The 16,378-nt window shown below is 47.4% G+C and overlaps 5 protein-coding genes across 5 annotated transcripts; 2 read left to right on the plus strand and 3 right to left on the minus strand.

Annotated features, from left to right (window-relative positions):
- Positions 1 to 509: 509 nt before the first annotated feature.
- ABOM_004092 (DnaJ domain protein) lies at positions 510 to 1,267 on the minus strand (the record flags this gene model as incomplete). Its single annotated transcript, XM_022531222.1, has 3 exons — positions 510 to 1,041; positions 1,106 to 1,149; positions 1,205 to 1,267. The coding sequence occupies 3 exons, from the start codon at positions 1,265 to 1,267 to the stop codon at positions 510 to 512; spliced, it is 639 nt and encodes a 212-aa protein (XP_022393021.1).
- A 306-nt stretch (positions 1,268 to 1,573) lies between these two features.
- On the plus strand, positions 1,574 to 3,967 carry dbp4 (RNA-dependent ATPase HCA4; the record flags this gene model as incomplete). The annotated part of the gene is made up of 1 exon (XM_022531223.1): positions 1,574 to 3,967. One exon carries the CDS (start codon positions 1,574 to 1,576, stop codon positions 3,965 to 3,967), a length of 2,394 nt encoding a protein of 797 aa, XP_022392894.1.
- A 785-nt stretch (positions 3,968 to 4,752) lies between these two features.
- On the plus strand, positions 4,753 to 6,760 carry ABOM_004094 (amino acid permease; the record flags this gene model as incomplete). Its single annotated transcript, XM_022531224.1, has 6 exons — positions 4,753 to 5,099; positions 5,154 to 5,355; positions 5,419 to 5,460; positions 5,521 to 5,669; positions 5,719 to 6,183; positions 6,256 to 6,760. 6 exons carry the CDS (start codon positions 4,753 to 4,755, stop codon positions 6,758 to 6,760), a joined length of 1,710 nt encoding a protein of 569 aa, XP_022392939.1.
- Positions 6,761 to 6,995: 235 nt separating this feature from the next.
- Positions 6,996 to 8,063, minus strand: ABOM_004095 (D-mandelate dehydrogenase-like dehydrogenase; the record flags this gene model as incomplete). The annotated part of the gene is made up of 2 exons (XM_022531225.1): positions 6,996 to 7,805; positions 7,866 to 8,063. 2 exons carry the CDS (start codon positions 8,061 to 8,063, stop codon positions 6,996 to 6,998), a joined length of 1,008 nt encoding a protein of 335 aa, XP_022392940.1.
- Positions 8,064 to 10,971: 2,908 nt separating this feature from the next.
- On the minus strand, positions 10,972 to 12,596 carry sclB (putative C6 transcription factor; the record flags this gene model as incomplete). The annotated part of the gene is made up of 2 exons (XM_022531226.1): positions 10,972 to 11,979; positions 12,096 to 12,596. 2 exons carry the CDS (start codon positions 12,594 to 12,596, stop codon positions 10,972 to 10,974), a joined length of 1,509 nt encoding a protein of 502 aa, XP_022392941.1.
- Positions 12,597 to 16,378: the final 3,782 nt, after the last annotated feature.

Genomic DNA, 16,378 nt, shown 5'->3' on the forward strand with positions numbered 1-16,378 from the left:
GTAGGTCCATTGAGCATATATACGAGGAACTAGGGCCTCGTACCATTGGCGACTAAGAAGAGAGAGACTGCAGAGTAATTGAATGTCACTTTGATTCTCGAAAGCCAGATCAAGCACTGGTCAAAATAATTCCGGTGGGAGCTGCTCTATGTTCGCCATTTTGACAAATCAGGTGAATTTTCGGCCTCCTGGTTGTCCCTTTGATATAGAAACTTTCACCATAGTGCACTGCAATAGATGCATCAATCTAAATGTGCAGAAGAAGAAGAAGAAGTCAATGTGCCCATTCAGGCGGGGGATGATGCCAAGTCATCGGTGTCTCAAAGTTGAATCCAACTCGGTCTAAGTCTAAATGCAGAGGCAATCGCAAGCTGCTTGTAGAATACTTACAAGTTTGGTGACAATGTTTTCCATTAAGACACAACAATAAAGATTTTCAAATGCTATGATGCCTTCAACCTGTGTCACTGTGATGAAGGGGTCTATGAAAAGTGATCGAATCCTGCAAATCAGCCAATGACTTTCATTTTCTTCTTCTTCTTCTTGTCTCCTTCACTCTTCTTTCCTTTCTGCCAATCTCGCCAGCTGCTGATACGCTCATCACGACTGTCCTCCCATGCCTTGTCCTGGTCTCGCTTTCGCTTTCGTTCTTCAATTTCCTCCTCTTCTTTACGTCTCTCACGGCCTTCCTCTTGTAACTTAGCCTTGGCTTGTCTTCGCCGGCGCGCCTCTTCTTCTAGTAACACATGCACTGTCTTCTGGCGCCATTCCTTCTTGAACTCTTCTGTCTTTAATTCAGGCGAATCCAATGTGTACTTGTGTTCACGAATCAACAACCGTCGCGCATCTGCGATACATTCATCGAGGTACGTGCGCGACTTCTCCTCCATTAGTGCAGAGTGGGCTTTTTTAAGACGATCGAACGCGTCTGGCGCAGCTGGATTCTTTGTCTTATCAGGATGGATAAGTAGAGACTTTTTGCGATATTGTACTTTGATATCGGACTCAGTAACTCCTGGTTGGAGGTCGAGGACGGCGTATCTGTTGAGAACCATCACAATTAGTCTAAAACATAGTACAGACAGCCAAACAGCGCTAAGCTTACGCGTCTAGTGCAAATGCCTTCCTAATGCGATCAATCTCGGCGTCCTGCCTTAGAGTCAGTCAGGCGAATTTTGAGCACTTTGTTTGGAGCTTTCGTTACCTTGACAAAGTCGGACGCTTCCCGTTCTAGGGCATCCAAGGCATCTTGCTCATCGGAAGACATCCTTGTTGACGCGTAAATGGAACGGCCTTAATCCCGGTGCTGAAAATGGGTAGGCAAAAGTAATAATGGATTCGTACGCTACTAATAAAAGCTCCGCATGGAGAATAGAAATGGTCGCATGTCTCCATAACCATCGATAAGCCATTCACCTTATCGCAAGCTGACTCAGCAGAATAGTAACCGGCAGAAAAAAGTAATCATCACACCGCCCGTGATTTCTTTCGCATCCCGAAAAGCGCTCAGAAAAATCAAGACCGTCGTTACGAAATCCACAAACGTTTCAACGACCTAGCAGGCGAGCTTACCATGGCTCCTTCAAACGGTCCCCGTAACGGCAAGAATGCGAAATCCTCCCAGCGTCATACTCTGAAACGCAAGCGCGCGCAGGATGATATGTCAACTCTTACCCAGCGGGTTGAGGAACTCGATATCAAGGAAACATACAAATCCTTTTCTGATCTCCCTTTGTCTGAACCGACTGCCTCTGGGCTAGCTTCGTCGCATTTTAAAACTCTCACCGATATCCAGTCTCGTGCGATTGGCCATGCGTTGAAGGGTCGGGATATCTTAGGTGCCGCAAAGACCGGTAGCGGCAAGACACTGGCTTTTCTAATCCCGGTTCTCGAGAACTTGTACCGCAAGCAATGGTCTGAACATGATGGATTGGGCGCTCTAATTCTATCGCCAACTCGTGAACTCGCCATTCAGATATTTGAGGTCCTTCGCAAAATTGGTCGCTATCACACATTCTCTGCCGGCTTGATTATTGGAGGGAAGAGCTTGAAGGAGGAGCAGGAAAGGCTGGGAAGAATGAATATCCTAGTCTGCACACCGGGTCGTATGTTGCAGCATTTGGATCAAACGGCTCAGTTCGATGTGTTCAACCTTCAAATGCTGGTCTTGGATGAAGCGGATCGTATCTTGGACATGGGTTTCCAGAAAACTGTGGACGCCATTGTTGGTCATCTACCCAAGGAGCGTCAGACATTATTATTCAGTGCTACTCAAACGAAGAAGGTGTCGGATCTTGCCCGGTTGAGCTTACAGGATCCCGAGTACGTGGCTGTTCACGAGGCAGCATCTTCCGCAACTCCATCTACACTTCAGCAACACTACGTCGTTACGCCATTATCGCAGAAGCTTGATGTTCTGTGGAGTTTTATCCGGAGTAACTTGAAGGCCAAAACGATTGTATTCTTGTCTTCCGGAAAGCAGGTGCGATTTGTTTACGAATCCTTCCGCCATCTACAACCTGGTATTCCGTTGATGCATCTTCACGGCCGACAGAAACAGGGCGGGCGCCTGGATATCACAGCAAAGTTCTCACAAGCGAAACATGCAGTCCTATTTTCCACCGATATTACTGCTCGTGGCTTGGATTTTCCCGCCGTTGACTGGGTAATTCAAATGGACTGCCCTGAAGATGCCGACACCTACATTCATCGAGTTGGGCGGACAGCCCGATATGAGCGTGATGGCCGTGCGGTGTTGTTTTTAGATCCTAGTGAGGAATCAGGAATGTTGAAGCGTCTCGAGCAAAAGAAGGTTCCTGTCGAACGCATCAATATCAAGGCCAACAAGCAGCAGAGCGTTAAGGACCAGTTGCAAAATATGTGCTTCAAAGACCCAGAACTTAAGTACCTGGGACAAAAGGCGTTTATTTCCTATGTTAAATCAGTCTATGTCCAGAAGGATAAGGAGGTTTTCAAACTGAAGGAGCTCAAGTTGGATGACTTTGCTTCCAGTCTCGGTCTTCCAGGTGCTCCCCGTATCAAGTTCATCAAGGGAGACGACACTAAGGAGCGCAAGAATGCATCACGGGCTACAGCCTACATGTCGAGTGATGATTCTGATGAAGACGGTGAGAAGAAGACTAAGAAGGATGAAAAACAAGTTCGGACCAAGTATGACCGTATGTTCGAGAGGCGGAACCAAGACGTCTTGGCCGACCACTATTCGAAACTTATCAACGACGATGGCACATTGGTTGATCCCAGTAAGACTGCAAGTGCTGCCGATGATGCGGACGAGGATGATGACTTCCTGTCGGTTAAACGTCGCTTCGACGCTGGAGATGAGGACCTGGGTGGTACCTCTGAAGAGGAATCAGAACAAAAGGGTGTTAAAGTGGTACAACTCGATGGCAAAGATACATTGGTTATCGATTCGAAACGTCGGGAGAAGCTACTCAAGTCGAAGAAGAAACTGCTCAAGTTCAAAGGAAAGGGAACAAAACTTGTTTACGACGACGAGGGCAACGCGCACGAGTTGTACGAAATGGAGGACGAAGAAGACTTCAAGGCCCGTGGAGATGCCAAGGAGCAACAAGCCCGGTTCTTGGCAGAGGAAACCGAACGGACACGCACGGCCGATGTGGAGGACAAGGAGGTGGCCAAACAGAAACGGCGGGAGAAGAAAGAGAAACGCAAGGCTCGGGAGCGCGAGTTGCTTGCCGAGGAGGAAGCCGAGGAAGCGGTGGCGCAGCTGGCTCCATACAAGGAGGACGACGAGTTTTCTGCATCGGACCGGGAGGACGACACGCCTCGCCCCAGCAAGAAGCAGAAGGTCCGTATTGCAGAGCCCGACGAGAGCAAAGAAGAACCCTGGTACAAGAAGAGCAAGAAACAGACCGCAAAGGCCCCCGAGCAAATCCAGACTTTGGAGGATTTGGAATCTTTGGCCACTGGATTGCTTGGCTAGGGAGATGTGTAACCTGGGGAAATCTTTTCATTGCCAATGGATATATCTTTTTCAGTGTTTTTTATTTGTTCTACTAGCGGAGTATCAAAAGCTTGTCCATGATAAGAAGTTTCTACGTATGTATATAGACGATAGGCCAAGGATCGATAGCAAATACAAGATTTATAGCTAAAACTCAATCTCGAACTGCAGATGTCAAGAGTGGAGTTCCACTAGCCACAGAAGGAAAGCGTGGTCGGCAGTTACTCCGGCCTCCTCCCCGCGATGTAACCACAAGAAAGGCGCCAGATTCAAAGTTGTACGTAATTTTTTTTGAGCACGTCATCCGCTAAGTTTTCGCGAGGTTACAAGGCCTGCATTCGCCTTGACTCCCCTGAGATGGCATAATCAGAGTCTTCTGGTTTTTAAGAAGCTTTTGGTTTCCTCCACCCCCGCAGAGTCAATATCTGATTTGATACCTCTCCTCGCAGTTTTGCGCGTTTCTTCACCATCACGTGGAATCAGGCGGGTCGCCTTCCTAATTGGGAAGTTTTATAGGGCTATCAGTCAGTAGCTGATAAATCGGCGTTCAGGTAGGTCGATTTTAGCTGTTATGCAGGTGCTCTGCTAGTTTATCATGCTAACGTGACATCCATGTTAGTGCCATAGTTTGGCTTTGACGGGTTATTAACCCTCTCCATCAGGATCCCCTGACCCTGGTTGTGGTCAGCTGAGGGAGGGACTTGGTATCTCAAGTGCTTTGTTAGTGATCCACGTTGGGACCATTGCCAGATAATTTGCACATCATGGCGGTCCATGATATCGAGAAGGGGCCCGGCAGGGCTCCTCAAGAAGATGCAGGTCAGAAGGCTCCGGGATTGGTAACAGATCCCCTCGACGGCAGCACTCCATATGTCAATGCGGATAAACTCGCCCGTAATCTTTCTGCACGTCAAGTTCAGATGATTGCTATCGGAGGTACTATCGGAACTGGTTTGTTTTTGGGAACGGGTAAAGCTCTGGCCACTGGAGGTCCGGCATCTATGCTTATCGCCTATGCCATTTGCGGTGGTATTGTCTTTGTGACCATGCTTTCTTTGGGTGAAATGGCTTCTTTCATCCCTGTGGCGGGATCCTTTTGCACTTTTGCAGGGTGGGTTATTCTACCTTATATGATAGATGTTCCGTGAGTACTGACTAGTTTCAGTCGGTTTGTCGACGATGCATTAGGGTTCGCCCTTACTTGGAATTACTGGTTTAATGATGCGGTCTCCACTGCGTCTGATGTTATTGCTCTGCAACTGCTGCTGCAGTACTGGACGGACAATTTCCCTGGATGGGCAATTAGTCTGATATTCCTCGTCGTTGTTATCGGGTTGAATATGTTTTCCGTCAAGGTTTACGGAGAGGTAGGTTATGCATTCTAGAGTCCATTACTCTACCTGCAGTTGCTGATATTGGATACATTGCAGATCGAGTACTGGCTCAGTCTACTAAAGGTTGTGACTATTATAGTATGTTTCTATATGTCTGTTCCCCTCTGGTCCTACGAACACGATACTAACAATGTCCAGATCTTCATTATTCTAGGCATTGTAGTCAACTGTGGCGGCAACACTGAACACACATATATCGGAGACAAATATTTTTACGTCGATGATGCACCCTTTGTTGATGGTATTGGTGGTTTCGCATCCGTCTTCGTTACGGCTTCATTTGCATTGTAGGTTATATTATCTATCCCTGGGAGAAAAGTATGCTGACATGATCAGTGGTGGCACCGAGTCTATTGCAGTTACGGCGGGTGAAACCAAGGACCCAGCGAAGAACATGCCCAAGGTGGTCCGCAACGTCTTCTGGCGTATCATATTATTCTACATTGTGTCTATCATCATTATTGGTCTCAATGTACCATACAACTACCCTGGTCTGTCCGACGGAGACACGGCCACCAGCCCCTTCACCCTCGTCTTCCAACAGGCTGGCAGCGCCGTTGCAGGCAGTTTCATTAACGCGGTGCTTATGACTAGCGTTATCTCTGCGGCGAATCATGCTTTGTTTGCTGGATCCAGACTGCTCTATTCCTTGGCTGTTGACGGATATGCACCCCGGTTTTTCGGCCATCTGAATCGTTTTCAGATCCCCTGGATTGCTGTCCTGGCAACGTCTGTGATCAGCGGTTTATGTTTTGGTGCCAGTTACATCGGAGCTGGCCAGTTATGGTCGTGGTTACAAAAGTGAGTCGACTATCCGCAATTCCAGCCATGGATGATTTTGTTTATGTGAACTCTAAGCTAACACCCACGCAGCATTGTTGGAGTTTCTAACCAAATCTCATGGGTCTGCATCGGAGTAGCATCTCTCCGTTTCAGATCTGCTATTCGCCACCAAGGCCTTGAACATCTCCTCCCTTACAAGAACTGGACATACCCAGTCGGACCTATCATCGCCATTGGTCTTAACAGTGTTCTCATCCTCGTGCAAGGCTGGAAATGCTTCAGTCCACACTTCAAGGGAGTCGACTTTGTTTCCTACTACATTGAAATTCCTGTCATGATTGTGATGTTCCTCGCCTGGAAATTGTTTAAACGGACACGGTTTGTTCATCGCGGCGAGATGGACCTGATCACGGATCGATACAATCTTATTCACAGCTCTGGAGTCGACGTGAATGATCCGAATGAAGGCTCAACAAATATCCACGGCGATAATGCACCAGATGGGTCTCGCAAAAAGAAATTCTTTTCGTGGGACCCAGAGGATAAGAGCGTCCTGGGGAAGATTAAGCAGGTGGGCATGTGGTTGTTCTTGTAATATGTTTCTTTAATTATCTCTGTACATACAAGCTGTAACAGATAATTGTGTTACGAATAACGATGTATACGCAACGAATTCTACTCATTTTGTCTACTACCAAGGAAATATATCTAACTCAGCGATAATCGCGCGTGTCACCTACTGCGCGAATAAGATAGTTGGCAGTGTCACTGATCAAGATCTCAAGTATTGAAGATGGGACTCAATCGATTGACACAAACACAATCATGAATCACTGTAAACCAATATGCTCTGGAATAGGGGAGAGTAATCTTTCCCCCAGCGCCGCTCTTCTCGCATTCTCCATTGCCCACGTTTCCATTTTCGCCAGCGTCTCAACGGTATGAGTTCCAAGATGGGGCACCATCAAGGCGCGCTCATTTTCTAGCAACCGCTCATTCACACGCGGTTCATTCTCATATACATCCAGGCCCACAGAAGCGATCTTCCCCGAATCCAGCGCCTTTGCCATCGCAGCCTCATCTATAATAGCGCCACGAGCGGTATTAACGATGACAACCCCGTCCTTCATTTGGGAAATTCCCTTCTCCCCAATGAGCCCTTTAGTTTGCGCGTTAAGCGGAACATTAATGCTAATAATGTCGCTCTCAGCGAGCAACTTTTCGAAAGAGACATACTCAGCCCCGGCAGCCTGATCAGAGGAGAGTGGCTTGCGGTTATGGTACCTGGTGATCAAGCCAAACGGCTCGGCCCGCTTCTTGATAGCGCGGCCGATGCGGCCGATGCCGAGGATACCCAGGATTTTGCCTTGAGGGTCGTGACCGAAGTCAAGCCCCGTTTTGAACCTCCCAGCCCGCAGGGAGTTGAGAGAGGGATTCAGTTGTCGCAGAGCACCCAGCATAAGCCAAATGGACAGGTCCGCTGTCGCTTCGGTAACGGGGTCCGGTGCATAGGTCACGGTGATTCCGCGTTTTGCACATGCGGTGACGTCGATCTGGTCATAGCCAGCACCGTTGTGGCAGATATGCTTGCAGCTAGGGGGAAGGTGCTGGATCAAGTCTGCATCGAAGTTTCCAACTACCTGTTGGGTCCTTAGTGTGTGAAAGGGGCGAAGTTCGTGGACATTAGAGGGAGTACTTACTGCGCCGCTCGCTGATGTTCTGTAGATGATTGAGATATCCTTGTATTTTCTTTGGAGATCCGAGTAGAACTCGTCTCTACTCTTGCTTGTGATGACTTCCGTTCGCGCTACCTTTTGTAATCGTTGATAGAACGGTACGGCGTGTCTGACTGGATTGAAGAATAAGATGAATGGTCGTAGTCCAGGCATAATAGCCATGTTTTCGACGGTTGTTGTCTTAGTGGCTAAGTATAGTTTGAGATGTGAACTTTTATCTTAAAAAGTTGTGATAATGTCTCGTTAGGTGTTGGATGAAGCTTGTTGAATCTACAACGTGGTCATTCCTTTTCCTACTCAGTCCTTCTTGTAGTCTTCTATATCTGAGGGGAATCGAGATACGGCTAAACCTTCAGCCTAGTAATTTGACCGATGAACTGAAGCTGCTGTTTCTCAAACTAACTTCGTCATGTAATGATGAAAAAAACGAGATATAAACAACCAAAGGTCGACGAACTGTTAAAAGTGCCAGTGACAGATTAATATAGTTTCTTTTTCATAATTGTAACTAAACAATATCTAAGGACAAAGGAAGTACAGCCGCTAGATAGCATCGTCCGCTTGGCCTCGGTGAAAGGCCTAAACCCCTGAGGTCTGTATGGTTCAGCTGCCTCACATACGAACTATTCATGGGAGTGTTATTAATAACGTCATATTCCTTTCCCATATACTTTCAGGGTGTTCTGGAGACGTCTCATATAATAAGCGGTATTCGAGTATTTCCCAGTAGAATTCCTGAGATAATGATATCCATGTCAGTGCTCGTCAATTTCGGGAATAACTTTTTTTGACTTCTAGTATATGCTCCCTCTGTGGATCTAGAAAATGCCATAGATGCTGGCGCGCCGGGGCTTCGCACTGCAGTCCCACCGTTGTTACTCGAAGATGTCCTACGCGCATGCGCCAAATAGGTGATTCTCGTATACAACCTTTCAGCGAGCCGCGCCACGGTTACTTTTTTCACAGCATGGGAAACGGGGTGGAATGATTATCAGAAAGGCTGCCATGCATTATTCACCTCCACCAGCAACAGACTGGGAAAGGGTACAGAATGAACCATACGAAAATCATCTTTCTACCGCCGAGACATTATGTAGAGAAGGAACACGAAAGTCGATAATTCATTTGCATCAGCATGTACTTGATGTTTCCTTCTGGAGAACACAAGACAGACTGTGACACGATATTCTGCCAGTTATAGCCAGTGTGCAATCATAAAGAGCATGCTGTATAGAAAAGTATTCCCTGAAACCTCAAAGGCAAATAGACACACCAAAACTCACCCCCTGGCTTCTGTACCTCCCACAAAATCTCTTAGTCCCTGAGAGATTCCCTTTCATTATCTCTCAAGTTGAACAGAGTAATAGCCGTCTTCGTATTGTCATGGAATCATGCATTCATTCTTGTAAGCACGCAGGACATCCAACCTCCGTTTATCTGTGTCAACAGCCACAAGGAGCCCGTGACAATCCATGTTTGCGTCCATGCAAGTGTGGCAGTCTTAATCGGCAGGCAATGGTTTAATGATGGGTTCAGCCCGCTTCTTAAACTGGGATTCGAAGTCTTTGTCTGTCGGGTGACGCCCGTGATATGACCAATCATACCTATCAATGTATAGCACACAATTGGGATGTGGGTTTGAGTGTGGGGGGTTGTATTTCGAGGTAGTCTGGGAGAGGCTGGAGTGGGTGAAGCAGAAGATAAGGAAGATTGGTGTTGAGTTGGGGTTGTGGTTGAGGAAGATATAGACTGTTAGGGGGGCTTTTTGCCGTCGTATAAATTGCCTGTGGAGGGGCATGTTGGTTGTTGGGTGGGGATTTGACATATTAGTTGACTCCAGTATACTTAGGACATGGTGTTTGTGTAAATATATTATTGAACAGAGACATGGGCCTTGTGGCCTTGGGGCTCCACTTGTCCACTTGTCTATGTTATAAGAGCCTCATTATTTAGCAGGTGGGCATGGTGGAGAGTTTTCTTTTCTTCTCTAGTATTCTTTTTTTTCCCCCCAAGACGCCCCACTAACAGTATGTATGTAACATCGGATGTGCAAGCGATGGTCGTGGAGACTGTAGATCGTCGCGTGGTTAACGTTATACCTCGGCCAGTGCAACATTGAATAACCCTAACTGTATCTGGAAGTCGGCCGTCCTGACGATGCCCGTACCGTAGTAAATTAACATTCCTGTTACTATTGGTCCAGGAAATTTATATCAAGAGTTGGCTAGTATATTGTCAATGGCAAATATCAACTACTTCCTCGGTGACTACATACTTTGATTGAAGATCAAAAAGCATACCCGATTGGGCTCCTTGAAATCGGCTAGAACGGTTTGAGAAGTTGAATGAATTATATGTCTTGTAATTTGCACCCTCTTCCGACTCCAATGGTACACACATATCCACAGTTTGTATGAGCTATCTATAAGACACAGAGCCAGCATATGAAAAGGCCCTTCAAAAATAAAAACAGGCAGGAAAGAAAGACTAAAAAAGATGCAATGCCCCTTTTAAATATGCAACGAATGAAGCAGCAACCTTGGTGATGCCCCCGACTCCAAAACAAAACGCCGTCTATGACGCTGAATCCAATGCTCAAGACCATGAATGTATCTTCGAAGGATACGCGCAGCGCGCCATGCATTGTATGAAACAAGCCCAGTTCACCCAAACATCCAAGGCTTATGCAATTCACAAGGTCAAACAAAGGAAATAGTGCTGAAATGGACCAGAAAAACACAATAATGACAAAGATCGGATCTGTACCAAATGCACAACAAAGGAAATGAGGCGAGAAAAGTGGATATGGAAAATGACAGGCCGCTAGATATCGGATGTAAGCATAATGGAAGCAAAAACGTACTACAAAGGAAATGTACATGAAGGTCATCAACTGTTGTAGGTCCGGCTACACGCATCAAGAACCAGAATGGGCCATCCGGCTCTTGGAAGAAGAAAAGAATGGATATGCTAGCTCCGGTCTTGGACTTTTCTTTTTTTTCTTTCTTTTTTCTTTTCCTTTTCTATGCTTTTTTTTTCCCTTTTTGTTTTCGCGGATTGAGATAAGTACTCAATCGTTGACCATATCGTCCAAGGCCATCTTCCGTCTCTTGGCGGGCCTTGAATCATCGGTCTCGGCTCCAGCAGCTGGCTGGTCATCTCGAGCATGTAGAGGAGACTCCTGCGGCGGCAGGTCTTGCATAGGAGGAACTGGTGCCATATGTCGGGGAATCTGGCTCCCGAAACTGAAGTCCGATGCTGCTTGACGCATCTGGCTACTCGGAGAGATAGGCTCAATGGTGCTGTGACCATGTGACGGCAGTTGCCGTGGTTCCTGTTGCATCAGTTCCTCTCGAGTGCGAGGTGACCAATTCGCTGGATATGGATCGCTCAGCCGATGTGCTTGTGGCCCAGGTTGGGGATTTCCCATTGTGGGCGGATAGATAGGGGGAAGCCTAACTGAAGACTCTACCAGATTTTCCCGGGGATCTCTTGGCACCGGTTGCTCGCTCATGGGCATCCGATTGACCACCCTAGCATTGGGTGCATATGGCGAATAGGGAACACCGTAAGGCTGATAATATTGTGGTGGAGAAGAATTAGGGTGTACCACTTGGTTTCCATATGACGACAGCGGTCTCCCAACCCCCATAGGCATATGGGATGCACCCATAACGGGGCTGTATCCTCCAATCGCCACAAAACTGCCAGGGGATACTGTTGCCATGGACTGTACTGAGCTCGAGGAGGAGAATCGCCGATGACCTATGTTACGTTGCATCGACAGCGATGGATCAATGGCCTGGGAGTACACAGCACCCGGCCATCTTGTTGGCTGCCCTGGAGAGACCCTTATTCCGTAGGGCCCAGGGGGTCCGCTAGGAACCTGTAAGTCTGTCATGGGTCTGAGCTCACGGGACGACGTAGCCCTATGCATGGGGCGCCGTGGCTGAGCCGCATGCTGCTCTCCAGATGTTCCTGAATTGTCTGTCTGTGATGCATACGTTCTGAGGGACGCGTCTTCGGCTTTCAAGGGGGGCCTTCCCCGCTTTTTGTGCGTAACATCGACGCATGTTGCCTATTGAACGCTTAGTAACAGGGTCTTCTCTCATCTACCACTGCCTTGGCCCACGTGGATTGCAATACAAAGGAACAGGGCCCGAAGACTTCACGAAAGTAGATGGCAAAACTTACTTCTTTCCCTGACAAAACACACCTCCGACAAGGTCGGGCAGGATCACAGCCCAGATGCTTCTTCTTGCAATTCACACACGCAGATGCCACATGAGCTTTAGTACGTCTTGTCGGTTTCTGTGGCAGTGACCGGCCAGCAGCCCCAGGTGGAGACGTTCCAAAGGTGGACTGCGAAAAAGTCGGCACAGAAGGCTGTGATGTTACCGGGACGCTAAGTGAGGTTGGCAAGCGCGAAGAAAAACTGTCGCTGACTGGAAATGGGTGTCGCGCTACATCATTCCCGGGGCCAGAGATCACTCGGTAGTATGTTGGCTCGTGGATCGTGGTTGTAGGTGTTCTAGGAGGGCGGACCTGTCCCGTTACTCCAGCGGATATTCCAGTAGGCACCGATACAGCCGAAGACTCCACCGCCGTTACCGGCTGAGGGAGCTCTGACTGTACGGGCCGTCTGACGTTTCCAGAAGTCTCCAGCGGGTCTTCTGCCGGGACCGAAGTGGACATAGGGCGAGGGAGTGGGAGGTCCCGGGGGTTACACCTTCGAGCATTGGTTGATCGAGTTAGATCAAATGAAAGCCTCCCTGGGCCCGGATCAAGTCTTGAATGTCCGAACTCTGGGGTGATAAAGGAAGAAGGGGGGAGGACTAGTGATTGCATCTGGCAAAATAGTCCCTCGAGTGACGGGGGACGCGATTTACAAGAACGGGAAGAGGGTTGTAGTCGATATTGACATGGGCAACATATTCCGGTACAAAGAGGCCGTTCTGCTGTATGTCGGATGCGGTTTCCTGTTCAATCGGCAGTCATTATTGAAACTCCACGCATTGCAGTCAGAGGACTACAGGAGCTTATAATGAAGTCAGCCTAGGATCATTATTGGAGGAGTCATAAATTAGGACGCGCTAATCCGGATAGACTGCCCAGATCGTGACGGACAGTTTTCCATAGCTTCGATGGTCTCCATCATGGGTTGATTATTGCAGCATGGTGGGCGATCACTGGACCCAGTGGGCAAGCGTAGAGCGGAAAAATTAGGGAGAGTGGAGGTGTAGTAAATAATAATAATAACAAGAATAAGAATAAAAACAAAAACAAGAAAAAAAAAAAAAAGAAAAAAAAAGAAGGGACAGAGAGCTAGCACGTCCTTACCTCTTTGCACACTATGTAAGACTCCAATTTTTTTTTTTCGTTATTTTCTTTTTCTGGATATAGATTTTTGACGGTCGTGAAGTGGCTCAACACCCGTCAGGAAAATAGGGAAAAACGGTGAACTATAACCGGAAAGTGAGGCGTAATAATCCGGCGAGATCACACTCACTCCCTTTGCCAACGGAGAGTAAAGTTAGGGGAAATTGGAAATTGAAAAAGCAGGCGATCATGAAAAAGGAATAATAAAATCCAGAGGTTCGAGCAATAAAAGAATCTAAGGGGAATAAAAAGGAGGTATACCCAACTTTCGATCGTCAAGTCCTTTGGGTAGGGTCACTCTTGGCCGGTCATCGGCTAGGTAGTAAGTTCAATGTCAAGGGGAGAAGAGATCCCGCTGGGCGCTCAAGTCGCTTTGGGAATTGTCCTCAAGTGAGCAAGTGATAGCAAGACCCTAGTCTGTGTCTGTTGTGACGAGGCTTATACCCACGAACAGGAAGGTCCCTGCTTGGTTGGCAGCATATGGGAGCAGCGGGTGGGTAATAGTGGCCAGTGCAACACCGACTAGCAGCCGATAGACTTGATCTCCATCATTTGTAGATCTCCATGGGGGTTCTTTTTTCGCTCCGTGTGCCATGTAAGTCTTTTTGAGTTCTGTATGTTCGAAACGGAACCGCGAATAGTTCCAATCCTCCGGCGGGTCCAGTCCAATAAGCTCACTCTTCACACAGGGCCTCGAAAGAGTTGTCGTTTCTCCTGCTTCTCCCTTGGAATGGGGCGACTTCTTTCTTTTTCTTCCTTTCTCTGATTTGTTCGTCTTTGTATTTTATTTAATCTCTTCATTCGTCTCTCGTTCATTTCTGGTGCGAATTTGGTTATCCTCCAAACCAGAAAATCCCCCTTATTCGTCGAACCAGGTTCCTCCTGGGTCGACAGGAGGTTCGTGGCTTGCATTAGATGGACGGTTAAGAATAGTCACTGACATCGCCCGAAACGGGTCCATTACCCTCTCAAAGAGGGGAATTTCAAGAGAGGGGGAAAGAAAGAGGATCAGACGCCATGTCCCAATGGAGAAGAGTACTGTTCTCTGTGGAGTTGTGGTGTTTTTCTTCTTCTTCTTCTTCTTCTTCTTCTTCTTTTTATTTTATTTTGACTTTTCTTGTGTTATTTTATTTTTGTTCGATCTTTTCGAGTATTTTAGTTTTTCTAGGTCGTTTGGTTGATAGCCTAGTGAAGTAGTGGTGCTCAGCCGATGCCAATCAGGAGACGAGGAAGTAAGGCAAAAAGATTGAGCCAACGGATCGACGTCGGCGCCCGTCCGCTGCATCCATTGCCAATAGTCCGCTCGGCAAGGATGGGGTGGCTGCGCATTCCCCGTCCCAGTTTGACATGCGCAACCAGGTAAGATAGGAAGTCGGGGAACTTCTCGCCAGGATTTTAAGCTTGTCAATCATTGGGGATTGGGTAACAGACCCCCCTCCTCTTAGCCTGCGTGCTCTCTGTGTACTCTTCCGCATCCGATCTGGATTTACTTGGTATTTTTGTTCGTCAGCTACCATACTTCCGTGGTGACCACCGGGGAACTCTCTTTCCTGTACTCTTTTGATTTCTATTTCTTCTTTTCCCTTTTTTTTTCTCTATTGTTTCTTATTGCCATTATCTTCACCATTTATATAACTCTATTTGGTTTATTGATTGGTGCGCGGTTTTGTCCCAGAACTCTAAAAGAGAACAGGCAAGAAAAAACGTGGTAATGAACATTCGAGATCACATTGTTGACCCATGGAACCAAATTGTTTCCATGCTAGTATCTCTTTTATGTGATAGTTGAATTCAGGTAATTATTATTATTATTGCCATTCTAACCTTGGAATATGGGTTTTCTGTTACTCAATAAGGTGGATATGTGTATATATTGAGCTAATTTTTTTTTCCATTTGGGCTTTCCATTTGGTCCTGATCACCAGTATGCGTGTACCTGCTGGGGTTCTCAGCTGTATACGGAGATAGCTCCTTCAGGCAACCCCATTTACTAGGTCGTGACGGTTAAGACGAGGGTAACGGTTCTTGACGAAATTAACGGAAATTTTGATCATCTGGCATAACGAATTCTTCTGTCTTAATTTAATGCCCAATTATATCACTGTAACGGTAAATTGCGACTCGAGATCGTCATTAAACCCCTCGAGGTGACGTCCCAGGACCATGGGTCACTATGTGACTATCGCGATGGGATCAGCCCGAAAGAGACAGAACGGAGGATGTATGCAGTACGCACAGTGCTCAGCGGAGGACTAGTCATTCTTGGGCTGAGTATTCCGTACAGCCCTGTCTTTGTACCGCTTGACAGATGACGCCAGCTCAATAGTCCGAACTTTTGGATTGAGACAACAATTCTCCGCAGTGGTTCCATAGCCAAAAGCCAAGACCCACAGGCTGTGTCAATGATGGTTTGTCCTTCTGACTTGTCGTTGTAAATAAAGCACACTGCACCCTGTACTCAAAACACTTTATCTGATGTATTGAGTGCCGAATTGGAAGATGCCGGTACTTCAAGATAGATATAACTGCGACCCTGTAGACATGAGCCCTCCCCCCCCCCTTTTTTTTTTGCCTCAGCCCCTTAAGATTTTGGTGGGAGGGTGGGAGGACAGCGCTTGTGGGGGACACCGTTCGTACCACATCTTCATTAGCCTGAGATCTATTGATTCTGGCCGTTGGAGGTGATCTTCACAGGTGGTCAGAACGTTTCTTTCAGCAACCATGTCGCGGTGCCACGCCATTTAAAGCAAGAGATCGAAAAGTGGTCTAGGCTCTCTGCATTTCTGACACTGCAAGATCTTAGACAAAACAATATGTTAGTTACAAGCCAGTGAGGTACCCCAATCGGCATCCCCTAATCCTCTCCAGTAGTTTTGAAAATAGAGAGGAAGATCAAGATGTGGCTGCAGCTGCAGCTCCCTGATCAGTGAGACAAACATGGGTCTGGCTTGGTCACCTGAGGTCCGGACAATTTAAGCACTCCACATCCATGGATGACAATAGAAAAATGGTCCGCCCGATAAGAGCGAAAAGATCCACCCGCTGCTTGAGCACGGAGCATGATCTAGTGGAGGAGACCAATTGACCGCGGATTACCG

This window comes from Aspergillus bombycis (genome assembly GCF_001792695.1).
Source record: "Aspergillus bombycis strain NRRL26010 chromosome Unknown contig00010, whole genome shotgun sequence".
In the NCBI taxonomy this organism is placed as follows: domain Eukaryota; kingdom Fungi; phylum Ascomycota; class Eurotiomycetes; order Eurotiales; family Aspergillaceae; genus Aspergillus; species Aspergillus bombycis.